The 19722-nt window shown below is 31.2% G+C and overlaps 1 protein-coding gene across 9 annotated transcripts in view; it reads right to left on the reverse strand.

Annotated features, from left to right (window-relative positions):
* Window positions 1-19722, reverse strand: part of LOC145293050 (twitchin-like) — a 359249-nt gene that overhangs the window by 276898 nt on the left and 62629 nt on the right. For all 9 annotated transcript variants that reach the window (XM_080139370.1, XM_080139366.1, XM_080139369.1 and 6 more), the window contains 5 exons: window positions 10070-10337; window positions 8605-8744; window positions 4534-4672; window positions 2350-2471; window positions 1713-1866 (listed from right to left, as the gene is read on the reverse strand). In XM_080139370.1, the coding sequence (XP_079995496.1) occupies window positions 1713-1866; window positions 2350-2471; window positions 4534-4672; window positions 8605-8744; window positions 10070-10337 (823 nt within the window). The remainder of the gene's footprint in view (window positions 1-1712; window positions 1867-2349; window positions 2472-4533; window positions 4673-8604; window positions 8745-10069; window positions 10338-19722) is intronic.

The following is a 19722-nucleotide window of genomic DNA, read 5'->3' on the forward strand; positions in this document are numbered from 1 at the left end:
TGCAAAAAAGCAGAATTAGTTTCATCAAAAACAACAAAAAAAGCCAATCAGAATAAAAATTACGACTTAGTCTTAATCTGCTGACTCAAATTATTTTAATTTGGTCCAAATCAGCTTCTGGAATCTGAAGCAAAGGGGGGGGGAATAGTAACAAAAAGGTGTCCATTGTAACTGACAAAAAATCAAAATGTCAAAGATGAAAGAAAAATTCTCCGGGTAAAGTAATGACTTCCAATAGTCTCGTACAAAACCTTATACAAATACGAAACTAAAGGAAACTTTTAAGTTAGGTGACGAAAGTATAATTGCTCTTAAGAATATAAGTTAAAAAAGATCAATTCTTAAGATTACCAAAAAAGTAACTTTCATTCAAGAAAAGTGAACTATTTGCCGTTAATATTAAAGCAAGGAAATAAATAAAAAATAAAGAAAAATAGGAATGTTTATGCTGATTTATTGAAATAGAAACACTTCAAAATTAACCAAACTATCATTAGCAGAAAAGAAGTTTGGCCTTTTACTAAATTACTTTATAAATATTTTTAAAAGCTTCCAACTCATTTTCGTCAACTGCCAAAACTCAAAGAACAGAAAAATGTTCTATTAGTCAAGAATATGGAGAACAGTCATTTGGTAAAACCATTCCGATATCAGAAAGGACTTCCACTATTAAAACAGTCCACGACACAGTTGATATTGAGCCTCCCCAAATCACACCAGAATCACAACGTTCTGGCAGAAAAAAATGGTTATGAACTCACTCATAGTCTACCCAAAGAGAAAGAAATAATGATACACCTTTGGGAGGGAAGTATTGTTACGAAACTACCTGTGTTACCTATGAATGAACTGATCTATACACAATAAATACCAGAAGACAAGCCCATATATATATATATATTACACTCAATATTTCAGGGCATTAAACAAACCAAACTACATCACTCTATAGTTAAATAAAGTAGTGAAGTGTCAATGATGCTCATTACTCAGCTTCTATGATTCTATGTCGATAATGTTTGCCACGATTAAAACCATTGTATTTATTGCTATGGTGTCCGTATATATATATATATATATATATATATATATATATATATATATATATATATATATATATATATATATATATATATATACTACATTGCCAAGCAATGTAGCATTTTTTGAATAGAAAGAAAAATATTAACATTTAAATGGGCTTTTCCGTAACCACAACCAAGGTAAATGTTTCTCGCATGTTTTCCCATTAGATATCCCCTCCTCTTTTTTCTTTCTATTCAAAAAATGCTACATTGCCAAAAGTGTGTTTATTCATAAAGTCTGAAGAAATGCTGGTTTTTGAAAATTTTCAAACGATATAATGCTTGAAATTGTCGAACTGGACATTGAAACAATTGTAACATAAAATGAAATACACTTTTCGTTGCCATCAACACCTTGTCTAAAAATCTTGATTTTGCACACACAGTATATTAATGCTCAATTATGAAATGTGATAATTTTGTAGCTTAATCCTTAAGTCAACCTGTTTGGCTTAAAACCTATTGGTATATGAACATTTACTGAATTACACGAACTCAGTATATTACACACACACACACACACACACACACACACACACACACACATATATATATATATATATATATATATATATATATATATATACCTGTTTTCAAACCTGGTTGTGTATATTAAATAAAACTTACGTTCAACGAAGAGATCAGCAGTAGTGAGTTTATCAAGCACTTTACATGAATATAATCCTTCGTCTTTCATAGTAACGTTGTTGATTATTAAACGTCTCTTCACGCCTTCTTTCTCGACGACGTATTTCTCAGGATTCTCTTCTGGTTTGATCACCTTTTAGTAGAAATTAATAAAATCTCTTTAATCATCCTCTTATTTTGAACAAAGGAAACAATTACAATTATGGATAAAAAATATTTTAAAACATATAGATATATACTTGAAGAATATTAGAAAGGACATAAAATCTTTGTTTTACAGCTTACTTGGAAAGAGATATATCCACTCCAAATACTATTTAAAATATAATAACCACTTTATATCTTGTGAGTTGGTTTTACTTTCAAGCTACACATTGGCCTATCTTTTATTTCATATAAATCTATAACTACACGTGAGAGATAGTAAGTTTTAGATAGATAATGTGCAAATTTGGAATTATTTACTTGAAAGTTTATGAAATATATAAAATTATGAGAGAATTGTAAAAATCGATAATAAAAATGTTTCAAAATTAAATTAGACGGCATTTCAGTTTTGTTTTTATTTCCATGTTTTCTCAAATTTTGAGCAGTAAATAAATTCAGTTATTCATACCTCATCTCCCTTCAGCCATGTAACTTCAGCCTCTTTGTCATTCATATCGCACTGTAAAACAGCCTTTTCTCTCTCAGTGGCTTCAACATCTTCAAGCTTCTTGGCGATGTCCCATTCTGGTTCTGAAGTGAAGTAAAAAAAAATGTTATCCAAAGGTTCAGTAAAAGTTTTGAGAGATTTACATGTATCCTTCTTAACGTCTGGCTATATTATGAGTGTATAACTTACAGGAGTGTGTGATGCTGTTGAAACATGGATGTCAACCTTTACTTCAAATAGCTAAAATGAATATCGTGTAAACGGAGATAACTGATATTATTGGACAGAAGACGAGATCTCCGATAGCAAGAAACACAAGATCTAAACTTAAAAACAAAAACAAACAAACTGATAATCTACCCAGTAGATAGATCGAACTAAAGCGTATGTAGAGCTTCTATTAGTTAACTAATAACAACTAATCACATATGCCTAGTTCAATTAATAAATGTATTTAATGTTTTCAATGGAAATCCTTTTTGTTATTGTTACATTTTTCATATCAATCAACCAGTGGTAACATCATATTATACAACAAATGGTGCTTATGAATTTCAAATCTTTAATTATTAGTAGAGATTCAAGGATCTCAAATATATTCTTCTTTAGTGCATAAATTTAAAGATGTTTTAAGTAATTGTTATTGACCTAACATTATGCAAGTTATAAGATCATAAGTCAATATGTTGAAAAAGTTTTCAGCTTAGTCCATAAAATATTGTCTAAATTAGACATATTTTAACTCGTTTCTGGGGCGATCCGTTTTTCTGTTTTCAAGGATCTTCTCTACCAGAGCAACTTTTGCTATTGTGGGACTTCCAGTTACAGCAAGACTCTTTGGATATATTATTTTATGTTTTAAATTTTGTATCATTGTTTGAATTGTTTGCTTACATAACAGTTTACTCTTTTGTATGTTAGAAAGTAGTCTTGCCATTGCACACAAGAATAATAGAGTAGAAATGCTAAAACAACCATACAATAGTTTTATTCTCCTAACGTGTTTCCTACTTATTAATATACATATGAGTAAAGCTATGAAAATCATTAAAACAAAACTCCACTTTGGTATTTTCACTTATAGGAGAAGCAATTCCCTAAGCTATTTCACTTGCAAATCACCTAGTTTCAGAACCTGAGAACGATGAGAGACAGTTTTCAAGCAAAATTGAGTAAAGCAGGGAGGCTAATGGTTGTGTTAAATATCACAATTCGTACTCTGATTCATGTTATTCTTAAATATTGCAGTGACTGAAAAATTACAGAAACTGGTCAAACATTTGAAGATAATGCCTGATTAGATTCTTAAGCAGTCAGCTTCAGTCTGAGAAGCTTGTTGCTAAATTCGATGCTTTTGGGAAGTTTCAGGGATCAACAATTGGGAGAAATGATTATCTAAATCAAATAGGTTGTGTTTTTGAAGCTAAGATATTCAAATGCAATGTCCTTTTGAATGCGTGTTCCCTCACATATCAAACATAGAAAAAGTGGGAAAATACATGATAAACGCATTTTAAAGCTTACTTCAAAGTCATCTATTAAAAGATAAATATAATAATTATAATGTATGGAGTATTGTTGTCTCATTTGGGCTGGTGCATCTGCTGCTAGTCTCTCGCTCCTAGACAAGGTTCAAAAGAGAGTCGTAAATCTGATAGACCCTGAACTGGCATCTAAGCTTCAGCCTCTGTCCCATCGACGAAACGTTGCATCCGTCTGCCTGTTCTACAAGTATTTTAATGGTGAATGCTCTGACGAACTGCGGACACTTGTGCCCCCACAAAGTAGACACCCTCGACAAACCCGACAGGCAGCTAAATCCCACCCCACAAAGTAGAGAACCCTAGATGTAAAAGATCTTTCTACTCCAGTAGTTTCTTCCCTAGAACCGCTAGACTCTGGAATTCCATTCCAGGTCCCTGCTTCCCTAACTGTACTGACATGCAGAAGTTCAAGTGTAACGTGAACCGACATCTTTCTGCCCAAATCCCAACATAGTGCCCCAGTAGTTGCTACTCCTGATAGTAGCTCCCTACACCAAAGTGGCAATGTGCCTTGTTTGGGGTGAAAATGTAAAAAAAAAAATCACAAATCTGACAAAGTGTCTATTTTCTTCTAACAATCATGAATTAAAAAAAAACTTACCTTCTACATAAAGATCACAATGTGTTGTTGCGTTACCACATGAACAAGAATATTCAGCCTCATCTCCAGTTCCAGCATTTTTGATTCGCAAAATGCACCTGTTCTCTCGTCTTTGAACTTCATATTTACCGGGTATTAACTAATATAAATAAAAAAGAAAAAAAAATAGAAAATCCAAATACAATCATCATCAATCATAATTATATATCGGTGTTCCAGTTTTAAGCGAAGATTGGACTTTGCACACAGGTATAGTTTTTTTTTTTTTTAAGGAAAGCTCGGTTTTCTATTATACTTTTATTTAGTGTTTCTATAGACTGACCTTCCCACGGGGGCATAATTAGACACAAGATAGGATTTTAATGTGGGGGAAATGAACAGAAATAATAATTGCTTCAGTCTCGAAAGATTTCTCCTCCATTAACCGAGGTCAGAAAAGATGCAGTGTAGTATCGTAACAGGTACTACAGTTTGCTTGTAGCCCCCAAAAAGTAAACATAAAATAGCACGGTAACAAAAGCTTGTGTACCACCAACGTATAATTAATTGTTAGGTGAAAGTCCATAATAGTTCGAAACTGCCTCACCTTCTACGGTTCATAAATACGATTACAAATCTTTCTTCTTAGAGTGAACATTAAAATACAGTGATGCAATTATATAAGACATTTCATTCGTTAAGTCTTTCTTCGTAATAACGATAGTTTTTTAGCTTTCTAGATCTCCAAGCTTGACATAATTTATTAGTCACATTATTTAATCATATCAATTATGAATTGATTTGACTTCTTGAATTATTACTAGATCCCAAAATTGGAAGTAAATAATGCTATGGTCTCTTGATAAGAATAACAAAGTGACTAAAAATAGTGTCAGTCTAATCTGAAATTTTACAGAAGTAATATCTGTTAAAAAGCAAATAAGTTACTCTTATGACTAAGGAAAACAATGGACAATCTCTGATATCTTTTTTTATAAAGTATTTGAATCAATAAAAGAAATATATATATATATATATATATATATATATATATATATATATATATAAAGAAATGCGTATGTGAGAGTTTGTTCCTTATGGAATCCAAAACGGCTAGGCTGGACTGGTTTTTATGAATGAAATTTCACACAAATGTACTACGCATGTCTGGGAGTTTTTATTTATTGTGGACTATTATCCTCATCTTTTCCTTTCACAACGTTTCAGCCAACTATTCCTCTGGCCTTCATCAGGTGGTAACCGCGACGGAATAAGAACTCTGAAGTTCCTGACTGCATCCACTGCAATTACTGCCTTCCATAGTTGTTGTCGTCTCACCACGTTTTGGCCAAGTAAACCTCTAGGCGGCTTTGGGTAAGATTGAAACCGCTATAAGATGAGGATGATAGTCCGCAATAAATAAAAAAATTAATAAATAATACTCATCTCAATAATGAATTCCAATTAAATAATATATGTCTGGGAGTGTTTTTAAATAGGTTTTGTATCTGAATACCTCTGATAAGTATCGAAAATCGATAATCGAATAAATCTGATTAAAGAAGGAACAGTCTAATTTTGACGAAAGTTAACACTTTTATACAGCCTAACATCACGATGCACTGGGAGAAAGCTCACATGCCTCCTTGCAGTGACTTAGTCTACAATACATTGTCGTCTACATTGCACTGTAGAGAACCTACTGTTGATTTTATAAAATTGCTTTCATATAACTTGAATTAAAATTTAAAAGGCAAAAGTTAAGTATTATGGTACAATTGTGCTATAAACAGAAACATTCATTGCAAATGTGCTCCTGTCTTATCAAAGAACCTGCTGTTAATTTTATACGGTGGACCCTTCTGCTTGTGTAGTGATAAAACTTCTCAAATTCACCTGTAATATTAAGCTGTATAAAAGTGTTAACTTTGATCAAAATCGGACTGTTCTTTCTTTAATAGGAGTTGTTTCAATTTTCAATACGTATCGGATGTATTCCGATACATAACCTATTTAAGAAAAATCCCAGGCATATAAAGTACATTTGTGTAAAATTTTAAAATAATCAGTTCAGCTGTTTTGAAGTCCATAATGAACCAATTCACACACACACACACACACACACACACACACACACACACACACACACACACACAGTGCCTATTATATATAAGTAGAGATTTTACTACGCTTCAATATATTCCAGCAACTTTTATTTTGTTTTTTAGTTCTCACATTCAATGAGCAATATTTCTGACAAAGAAGAATTTCTGTTTTATGAATAATTAGCGAGGGGTACCCGGCGTTGCCCGGGTGTTTAGAGGTGTGTGTGGAAACTCCGGGGGTGGGGGAGGGTTAAAAAAAAGTAAGTATGAGGATCGAACCTGAACCCTTGAGGCAAAGTTGTAAATTAAAGTGTAAAAAAAAAAAAAGAAAGTGCGACGTTAACCATTGCCCCACCGCGAGATGCTAACGGAAACACGTTTGAATTTATTTAATTACTTGGATTTGGCAGGTGCCCGTTTTAATGAGTTAATGAGGTCAAGTTTGTATGAATGAATTGTTATAAGTGCAATTTATTATTTGCACGAAGGTTATTCTATCTTTTCTCCGATTGCTTATCGGATGCTATTTGAAACAAGTCTTCCAGAATAGGAAGAAAACAAGTGGTAACATTTTCAGCAAGGAAATGTGTAATGTTGAACTGATTGTAATTATTGTAAGTGATCAGTAGGGTTGTGATAATAGAATATTCTTTTCATTCTTTTGACTCTTGGGTATATATCCGACACAGTTAGACGAACTTAATCAATCGAGAACCACATCAGTCTATATAAAAACACTAGCGACGGGTACCCGGCGTTGCCCGAGTGTTTGGAGGTGTGTGTGGTTTTGGGTAAATGAAAACTCCGGGGGGGGGGGTTAAAATAAAAAAAAATTTTGGTAGATAAGTATGAGGATCGAACCCGAACCGTTAAGGCAAAGTTGTAAATTAAAGTGTGAAAAAAAAAGAGTGCGACGGTTTTAACCATTGGGCCACCGCAAGATGCTAACGGAATCACATTTGAATTTATTTAATTACTTGGATTTGGCAGGTGCACGTTTTAATGACTTAATGAGGTCAAGTTTGACTGCGGGATAGTATTTCATTTACTGCGGGAACACTTTTTTTATTTTTATTTTCCCAAGATGTTATAGGAAAAAGACTAACCCACATGCGGCGAGCGACAAATGTTAAATATTTACCTTCCCGAAATCGAGCAAATTAAATAGACAGGCGAGCTCCGTTGTTAACTCCGAGATATTACGATTTATATGTGATATAAAAAGTTTTAAGAAGTTGTGAACCGACCGACCGCTTCTCTGAAAAAAGCCTTTTGTAGACATACAGAAAAAGCGAACACACATACACATATACATACATTTTCGCTTTTATCTTTATAGATGCAGAAGGTCGGAGGTTACAGACTGACACGTTGTGAAAATGACACTCAAGATGAGAACAGTAGTCCAAAGAATCCAAATAATGTAAATAACTAATCCCCATCTCAAAAATTCAGTAACGTATTATAATTTCAGTTTTATTAGGTTTCAAATGTCATTGAAATATAAAAATAATATCTAAATAATTTAGCAATTTCTTTATGTTTGTAAAATACAAAAAGCTTAACGTTGCTATTTCATGAGAAAAATGCTTCTTAAAATAATGACTTATCTAATTTTAAATCCATTTGAAATGAATTATTTTCATATGTTATTAACTATTCGTTACGTTCTTTTTCTATTTAAAACAATTTTATGTTTACTAATCATTAAGGCTGTTACAGCAGAATATTCTTTTCGTTGTCTTTAACTCTCTGGTATATATCCGACATAGTTAAACACACATAATTAACCGGGAACCACATCTGTCTATATAAAAACATATAATATATTAACAGATATATACTCGAGAGTCAAAACAATGAAAAGAATATTCTGTTGTCACAGCCCTACTGATCAGTTTCATAACCATCTGAAAAGTTTCAGTTGTGAATCATAGATAGAAACTGAATATTCAAGCATGGAATTAAATTGAAACACATTTCTTACCTCAATAGGTTCTCCCATTTTAAACCATTTGACTTTTGCTCTTGGATCAGAGACGAAACATTCGAGTTGTGTATCCTTCTTTCGCACCACCTCATGATGCTGTGGCAATTTCTTGGTGAAGTAATACTCATGCGCCTTTGCTAAAAGAAGGTTTTACAAATATAATACATTTAGTATAGGAACATACAAATAACATTGAGTTGTTATATTATAAACCCTTTTTAAGAATTCAAAACACAACAACTATTGGTGTAAGCAACAGTCCGTTTTTTATTTCTCCTGTTGTTCTTGCTTATGGTAGATAGATAGAGAGAGTGGGGGACGGACAGAGAGAATTATCGTGGCGTCCACTCGGTTGACAATCAAATCTCCAACTGCAATCTTTTTCCTTCTGTCACTTTTTCCTGTCAATCTTTTCAAAACATCCACATAACCAGATTCCTTTCTGTTACATTTTTCATAACAATAACAAGGTTTGTTTATATTTGTGAAAAATATTGAAACAATTCCCGTTTAGCTTGTCAATTTCTGACATTGCATCCGCAGACGCGTGCCACATTTTAATCCATGAACATACATATATGTATATGCACATATACACATATATATACTAGCATGTCAACCCGGCTTAGACCGGGTCATTCGTGTAACACATTCGAGTTGTGTATCCTTCTTTCGCACCACCTCATGATGCTGTGGCAATTTCTTGGTGAAGTAATACTCATGTGCCTTTGCTAAAAGAAGGTTTTACAAATATAATACATTTAGTATAGGAACATACAAATAACAGATACATTACGTACTATGTTATGCTGGTTTAAAAAAAATGTCCACATGAAAATATTTGAGTGTTAGTGTGTTTAATGATGACATTAAAATTAAATTCATAACTTACACAAAGTTGGTATAATAAAACATTTATAAAAACTGAATTCAACATTTCGGAATATTTCTAAGCCAAATAAAAGTCACATACCCATGAAGTTAAATACTGAAACTGATACATAGACACATATTACCACATTATCTATAATACTAAACATTGTAATAAACAATCACTCCTAGTCTTCATTCGAATTGGCTAATTGGTTCACAATTTTACTCGTGATAATTGACTCTATATAGACATGCCAAAATCAGAAGTAGTTAACTGGATGACTTAGTGTTATAAGGTAAATAATATAACATCTCTTATTTTATAATAATTATTTTAAACTTAACGGATTTTACTGTGTCTTAAACACATGAATTAATCATAAAAGATATTGTAATAAACACAAGGTGTATATACGTTTGTATTCGGTATAAACATATACTTTTGTAAACATTTTTTTTTTACAAAGGAGTTACCTTATCAAGGCCCGAAGGCCACTCGAGGATAAAGGTTAATGGAATAAATTCAAATAATTCCTACTCATCATTGTGTTAGTTCGGAAGATAAATCAGAATCAATTTTATTTCTTACCTTCAACATACAACCACCCGGAAGTTGTGGAGTTATTAAGCTGGCACGTGTACTTGCCGCCATCCTCAAGTTTCACTGTGTGAATAGTCAGGATATAATCCTCTCCCTCATTTTCAATGTGATATTTCGGTCCATGGAAAATCTCCATTTTGTTCTTGAACCATTGGATCTTGGCACCAGGACGACAAAAGGTTGTTGCAAACTGAACCTTTTCTGTACCTTCCATACACTTAACATCTTCCAAGTCTTTGATGAAATTTTCCGGAGCCTAGAAGGAAGTTGCATAATCATTTAAGACAATATTCTGTTTTCCTCTCGTCCCATACAAAACATTATTTTGGTTTTAACAGTATTAATCATTAGTGCAAATGACATTGTATACTGTAGCTATTAATAAGTTATCATTATCAAGAATGTAATTGTTAAGCTTCATTCTGTGAGTATGTATATGAGAGACAGAAGCTGTTTATTAAATATTTATACGTAAGATACTAAGCATGCTCGTTGAATCATGCACCCAGAAGAAACTTGACGATTAACGTGATTAACACTCGAGAACTTGTAAACAACAACAAAAAAAAATCATAATTTATATTAAACACATTACAATGAAATTTCCTGTAGTAACGATTTGTAAGATGCTTTATTGTTGACATTTTTATAAATCATTTCTAAATTAAAAAAATAGCGGTTTCTATCAATTTTTTACAAGTTGCCGAGTGTTAACGTTTCTGAAATTCTATCATTTTAAAAGATCTTTTTACACAGTAAAACTAACTGGTTTAATAGAGAATTTCATTCTGATATATTTTATGTAAACTATGCGTTTGTATAAAGTAAACTATTCTGTACTTTACCAGTTTCTTTTTCTTGAGAAAGCATAAAACTATATATGTGATCAAGGTAAATTGTGTATGTAATATATTGCAACATGAACACACACATGTACGGCTTAATCTTGTTAGATCATCGAAGTTAAGCAACGATGAACCTAACCAGTACTGATTGAGATTGTCGGACTGACTTCCTCATCTTGGTTGCTATAGTCACAACGCTTCGGCCGTTTTTCCCTCCGGCTTTCATCAGGTGTTTTGTATCGAACTGGGGAACCGTTTGTTAGGAGTCTCGAACCCAACCCTTTATTATTATTACGGGGGTACCGTGTTCGGACTCCAGCTAGGCTCTGGGACATAGTTGCTGATTCTCTGTTTTGAATGTTCAGAGAATCAGCAACTATGCCCCAGAGCCTAGCTGGAGTCCGAACACGGTACCCCCTTAATAATAATAAAGGGTTGGGTTCGAGATTCCTAACAAACGGTTCCCCAGTTCGATACAAAACACCTGATGAAGGCTGGAGGAAAAAACGGCCGAAACGTTGTGACTATAACAACCAAGATAAGGAAGTCAGTCCGACAATCTCAATCAATGAAAACACCTCATCTCAAAAAGACAGACAATTACTAACCAGAACTGTATGTATTATGCCAAGATGTAGAAATTTCTAGTTTAGTATCGGGGGGGGGTCATTTCACGCTAGAGGTAGCGGTTTCGACCCTACCCAAAGCCAGTCAGAGGATTAGTTGACCAAACCGTGGTGAGATAACAACAGCTATTAAAGGCAGCAATTGCTGTGGCTGTAGTTGGAGGATTCGACATTCCTATCTCGTCGCAGTTAACCTGACGAAGGCCGGAGGAATAATTGGCCGAAACGCCGTGAAAACAACAACTAAAAGATAAGGATAATAGTCCAAATAATTAAATAAAAATATATACAATTTACTCATCTCCAAATTAATTCCAAACTAATTCAATAAAAATGGAATATATAAATATTAATACTAATGATGAAAAAGCTCAATATTCAAGATAGAGCACAGATATATCCTAAGAACATTAATCCTCGCTAACTTTGAAGCTTTTAAACTATATACTAATCAACAAAATTATAGCTAGTCTATATAAAAATCATTTTGCTAACTGTTTTTCTTTTGAGGATAAGAGCTATTCTCGAAACCCAATTGAATAAGGAAATAGTTATTTCTATTTTGTATCCCTTGTTCAGAAATAAATAGTGTATATATATATATATATATATATATATATATATATATATATATATAAACTACTTAATTTACTCACATAAATTAATATATGAAAGTATAAATTTATGCGTAAACTTTAAGTATTTACTTCAACAGTGCTCAATACGTAGGTAGAGCTAGTTAGTAAGTTATAATATATATATATATATATATATATATATATATATATATATATATATATATATATATATATATATATATGGCGATTAAGCTACACAGATAATTCTGCATTTCATTCACATTCATAAGCCTGAAGAATTCTAGCGTGGATGAAATGCAGAATATTCTGTGTAGCTTAATCGCCATATATATATATATATATATATATATATATATATATATATATATATATATATATATAGCATAGCAGTAACTGAATGACCTCAGATTTAGCATGATTATTTAACAGATCGGGGAACAGTAGGAACTGTATGTCATCTCCTATTACCGTGTCGTTTTTGTAGAAATAACTCCATACAAGGCATGAAGCCATATGATGTAAGGAGGTAACAAAAACGAAAGACAAAGACAGGAGATGCCTATTGATCTTAGTCTTGAAAATTCAAAAACTATAGATAAAAGAAAAGCAGTTAGCAGGAAGAGTTCCACAAACCCGCAATTCTTGGAGAGAAACTACTGGAATAGGAAGCTGTATTATAAAAACAGCAGACTCGGCTGATAAAACTAAATCAAGATATCAACGTTGATTAAAAAATGATTAACGTTCGAATTTCTGCACAGATTCCTGAATTCGGCATAAAGAGTCAAGATTCGATAAGACGCACGTAAAGACTCCATCGACAGACACGTTGTGAGATGAGAAGAGTAATCCAAGATGAGAATAGTAATCCAAATAATCCGAATAAAATAAAAATTAAAGCAAAAAGACTCCCGAGGAACATCGGGTTTATACAGCAAGTTATTATTAATATAACTGTATACTTGGTTTATTAAAGCTGTAAAAAATGATTTAATAAAGATGATAATTAAGATTAAAGTTAGAAACTATTACGTGGTGTAGACAGATTCTTAAGCTTGGTTTGTAAATAAAGCAATGTGCATGTATAGTAAGTCCGGGGTTGTTAAAAGAGTGATGTTTCCTTTATGGTTCTTTAGGAATGTTACAAACAGATGGATGCAGAATAAGTAACACCAATTTGGACCAGATGTTCATTTCTATCAGGAATTCAGGAAGTACATATTCTAACTTCCTCCAAATATGCCAAGTTATCAACATTAGTTTGCATCTACACATTCCGTCTTTCCGGCTATTATTAATGCAGGTTGTTAACAATGAAAAGTGACAAATAAATGGTTGATTGCTGCATTCATTTACCTCTAAATTAAAAAAAAAATGTTTAATTATCAAACAGTCTGCTAAAGTGAAAAAAACAATTATTTGTGACCAGGGGCTACCCTGATTATGTCACTCACAGTAGTTTCTTCTTAATAAAATTCAAATATTCATTTTTTTTTTCGGAATAGAGGACATTATTTCATTAATTTCTATTTTAATCTACGCACATAATGCAGCGAATCATTTTTCTGATCTTATACAATGGAGAGGACGTCAAATACAGATTAGAACAAAAGGGGCGGTATCAGCACATTAAAATAGATTATAATATATAGGTATATAGGTATACTAATCAGATAATCTTTTTAAAACACTATTTAATCATACAGAATATCCAGACTATACCTAAAAACAAAACATCTTAAAAATACCGAAATATATCAATCTAAAAATTGCGATCTGATACGTTATTTATTCATATAAATATATTTCTTGCGTTAATCTACGTTCCTGGGTAATGTCTGGGCACCTGTTAGCTATCTCAATACCAATATATATCTATATCCATATAATACTTTGTAGACAAATGATTTTCTATAAAGGTAGCTCTTTTAAACCCACTATATGTTAAAGTACTACTTGTGGTCCGATTCACGTGGTTCGCTTTTATCCCGGTCTATACACGTGCTTTGCAACTAGATAGGTGTTCTAAATATTTGAGCAGAACAACATATCCAAAACATCACAATTAATCATATTGTCATGAAAGCGAAAGGTATGATTATTTAGCTGCGTTACAGTGAATCACTACATAAAAAATACCCACAGAGAAGTTGTAATACGCTTGTCTTAATATGTAGATTAGCATTTAGTTTTCTTATATTTTCTTCAGTAAAACCGTTGCAACAATATAGTTGCTATTTATGGTTAGTTATAATGAATTGACAATGACTGTTATGATACCTATTTTTTCATTGAGTGGCAGAATATTGAAGTTATTTGGTCAAGACTTCAAAATCACCCGAAGTTGTTGATAACCATGCTTTTTAATGTTAGTAAAGGCATAATAGTTTCCGACATTTGTTTGGTCAATTAATGTCTTAAGTTTGTAAAAAATGTATAGCTTAAGGCTTCCTATTTTTAACACATATATGCAGTTATGTTGCTAAAACTAGTATTACATATACATTTCACATTGATAATGGTAAAATTATTTCATTTGCTGTGAATGAATGACTTTTGATCATTGGTTTAGTGCATATATATTTTAAACAATACATTACCATTAACATTAAGTTTTCATTGACAATCTACATTCTAATCAATTATATATATATATATATATATATATATATATATATATATATATATATATATACACTGTGTAAGCAAAAACAAGACTTCAAAACAAGGTGTTGGTGGCAATAAAAATATTTAAATGGGATTTTCCGTAATCACAACAAAGGTAGATGTTTCTCGCATACCTTTCAAGCTAGGGATTTCCCTTCCTTCTTTCTCTTAAAAAAAATGCTCCATTGCCAAAAGTGTGCTTATTCATAAAGTCTGAAGAAATGCTGGTTTTGAAAATTTTCAAACGATATAATGCTTGAAATTGTCGAACTGGACATGGAAACAATTGTAGCGTAAATTGAAATACACTTTTTTTTTGCCATCAACACCTTGTTTGGAAGTCTGGTTTTTGCTTACACAGTATATTAATGCTTATAATTTGATAATTTTGTAGCTTACTCTTTAAGTCAACCATTTTTGGCTTACACCCCATTGGTATATGAAATTTACTGAATTCAGTATAATTACATATACGTATATATATATATATGTTTATATATATATATGTGTGTGTTTATATATATATGTTTATATATATATGTTTATATATATGTATATATATATTTTTATATATATATATATATATGTTTATATATATGTATATATATATGTTTATATATATGTATATATATGTTTATATAATACATTTGCATTTTTCTCTTTAAAAGAGATTAAAAGACAAAGTTAACCACAGCAATAATACAGATAACAAAACGAAGAGCGAATGTTATAAAAAATAAATAATGAAACAGAAGATATATATTCATGCGAAATAAACATTGCACCAGTAAAAGAAATCAATGTGGTACAAGCATGCATCACAGATATTTTATCTGACAAGACTCAGGCAATGTGTGTAACCTAAGAACTTGGGATTGCTGCAAAACAATATTGTTTGGATAATAAATATTAATGTTTATCTCTTAAACAGTTTCTTTTACGTTTCATGAGGACATTTAATAAACAATAGATTAACAGGAGAACATCGCAACAAGACAATTGCAAACATTATTTCTGAATTCGATTGACTTAAAAAGAAAGAAGAAAAACGGTTATTCATAGAGAAGGTGTAATCAATAAAAATATAAAACAATTCAATAACTAATGATCATGATAAAAATCATTATTTTTATTTTTTGGAAGTCTAAGATTTTAATAACACACGAGGAAAACGAAACATCGATTTTTTAACACCTCGCAAAAGCCATACCTTGGAAAGTTTCACTTGAGTCTGTTATCTGTTTCTGGACATGTTGTTCCGTCATGCCAATGTTTTGGTTCTTCATTCTTGTAATCCAAGACAGGATTAGTCTAATATGTCTACGCGCTTGCTATGGATTGATCCATGGTTTAGAAACTCCATAAATTCTTTGTTTTAGTTTCAAATATATATATATATAGAGAGAGAGAGAGGCGGCGAATTTTAAATTGGCAACTCTATTTTCTTTAATTACAGATGTAGCAATTATAGTTCATTTTGAGTTCAGCTTGGTTTGACAATACATCATGTGGTTTTAGCAGGACTGAGCCACATACCACACAGCACGCGATACGGCCAATTCACTGAAAATAACCTTTGATAGACAAATAATTTCACAAAATGAACCCATAAACTGGTCAAATAATGCTATTTAACTCAATTGAATTATTTTATTTTGGGATATGTAAAATCTCCTGCTTACGCTGATGAACCAGGTATAACATTCGACACGTTATTGCCAAAACACGACCTAATTTAATGCAAACAGTTTGTGAAAATTGGACCACTAGATTATACCATATATGCGAAAACCGCGGGGGCATATGTTTGCAACTGTATTTAATTTATAATTGCAAAAAATAAATCTTTCACATAAACCACATAAAGTTTTCTATGATTTATTATAATTTAAAGTTCACCGCCTCTAAAAAAAAAAACGCCATTTACTGTGTACTTTTCAAAATGAATAAAATACCATGAAAATTTTAATTCCATTTTAAAAATGGATCTCTTTTATAGAAAGTGCATTGTATATTCAGTATCTCCCGAATGTGTAAATCTGAATTTTAATTAAATAGAGTTTAGAATCTCACGTGACATAGTATTAAAATATGAACATGAACTATATTTACAATTAGAGGTTGACAATATTATGGACACACGTGCGTAATTTCTGGAAGCCTAAACTGTAGCAAAATACAGATAGCAGTCATAAAAGAGAACATGTCTATGCTTAAAAGAGCCTTCCAGTATAAATGCAAATCCTGATGAAATCAAGTGTTAACTCCAGTAGGAAGTCCTTTGCTTTTATAAATATGGTATATAAAAATAAGCTAAGCTTTGAATATATATATATATATATATATATATATATATATATATATATATATATATATAAAGTAAATCCAATGACATCCAGGTATATGTTTGGTGACTGTATAAATAACATGATGGGCTCGCTTGTGTTTGGCTCTGGCAGATATATCATTTAACCTGTGTTTTCATTCTACTTACACATCCTTATTACTTGGCTCCCCTCGCATGAAATAAGTGCATAATAATTAGATGTTATTGACAAGACACCAAAATTTACTCTCCAGATATTCTGTGATTAGCAAGGTTAGTTATGAAATTTTCATTTTTATAGAAAAATGATAGCATACACAGGTGCATTATAACTGTTAACAAAAGTTTAATGCCACTCTGATAACATTGAACGATTAAATTATTTTCATCTTTAAAAACCATGTGCTTTTGCGTGTAGCATTAGACATTATTAAAGTATGTTATTACGTTATTATGACTATTATAAGCTGAAGATAAACAATCATGATTGATGTATATTAAATGATCTTTAATCAATACTTATGGGATAAATTATGAATTCTCGTTTAAATCATTCGAAAAGACAATATTGTACATTTTATGAGCTTGATTTGATTGTTTAGATAGAGAACTTGTTGGTAAATCAAGTGCTGGAGTAATAACAATGGTAGGGCGGCATTAAACTTTTGTTTATTACATATATATATATATATATATATATATATATATATGTATGGTATCCTAATCAACCATATATACCAGTATATAACAACATCAGTGTTACAATCCTGTCACAATCATGCCACAATATTATGACCAGAAATAAAAGTAAATTTGGTTTTAATTAAAGGCACATCAAAAAAAAAAGTTCATGATCAATAATCATCATATCAGAGGCAAGAATACATCAATATTGTATTAATAAAACATTGATAATAATTATGAGCGCCAATAATGCGAATGTGCGACGTTTATCAAGACTGAAGCGCAATGGTTTAATAACATATTTTTTCAATTGAATCAAAAATAAAACTGAAGTAAATAATAAAAATAAACGGAAAACATAAAAAAAATGAAATTGAAAAGAAAGAAAGAGGAAGAAATCATTTATCATTAGGAGATAAAGTATATTTCATTGCAAAACACACACCTGTTACACATAATACAGTTTGGGATTTTCAATCTGTTTGAATGATTGGTAAGTTTTATTCATAGAAGAATTGGAATCATCAGATTAATCTTGCAATCATATTTTAACAGTCCTGAACAATGCTTGTTTTTTTTTGTTACTTTTTTTTCTTTACCATAATTAATAAAGAAAACGTTTTATTTAATTTTATTTTATTTTATACTAAAGAGCGGAAATATACATAGCAAATACATACATATAAAATCAGTCTAGGAAATTATTGACAGCGAAACAAAAATAAGAGTAAAATTTATGCAATAAAGTTTTCAAGTAGAGTTACATACATTGATAACTTTGATTTAGTAGGATATAGAGCAGGTAATGTTAAATCCATGATTAAAAATGATAATTTAATCAAAATAGAGTACGTCAAAATAGAATGATAGATTCAAAGATATAGACAGAAGTAGGACCTTGAAGTTCTTCCCGGTTTTATTTTTCCTTCCTTAATCAACGTGTTGTAAAAAATGCAAAGGCATTTAAACAGTGGCAACGTATTATTGTAAGGTTATTATAATCTGGTCAAAATAAATTTTATTTTTCTAAAATGCAAAAGTGTTTTATTTAAGAAGCAGTCTTCCTTATAAAATATATAATTTAGTATAAAAATACTGAAAATTACACTAAAATTATAATTCTCTTATAATAGTTTTATTATTATTTATTGTAATGGGGGTATGAGACGAATGGATTCGCCAATCATTTTTTTATAACCAACGGCTGCGCTAAACAACCAATGAAAACGTCGCAAAATTATTATAAAAAATTGTCGAATTTTGGATTCAATCAGTTCGCCGTTTGCTACGTCACGGACCGCATTTAATTCTTCGCCGCCATCTTGGTTACTGATCTGAACTACGCCGCCATCTTGGTTACTGATCTGAACTACGCCGCCATCTTTGTTCGACACAATGTCCCAAAACTTAACAGTATTTAATTATGTATATAAAACTATTGGTATGTAATTGCGTAAATATTATGATTTCAGCTATATATTTTTCGCTAACCTTACGTAATCTTCTTTAAAATATTGAATCCTATGTATTAAGCAATCATTATGTAATTGAATCAGTGTTATAATTTCAGTATATATTTGGTCCCAAATGAGCATAATCTTTTCTTAATATTATTTGTATATTCGAAATAACTAAAAGCGCTATTTTGTTTTATTATTATAAAATTTCTTTGCTTATGTTTTTATCTATTTGTACAATATATCTTCCCTTCATTTTGATAAAAAGTTTCTTTTCTTTTAAACTATTTGTCACAACAAAGTTAATATCTTTGATTCCAATTCAATATTATACAGTTTTATTCATTGAAAAGAACAAACTTGTACAATAATCAAACAATGAAAACACAAATTCAACGAAACTATCTTAGACTGAAAATAAAACAAACAAATAGAAA

This window comes from Euprymna scolopes, chromosome 14 (genome assembly GCF_053919585.1).
Source record: "Euprymna scolopes isolate OS-2025 chromosome 14, ASM5391958v1, whole genome shotgun sequence".
Lineage (NCBI taxonomy): Eukaryota > Metazoa > Mollusca > Cephalopoda > Sepiida > Sepiolidae > Euprymna > Euprymna scolopes.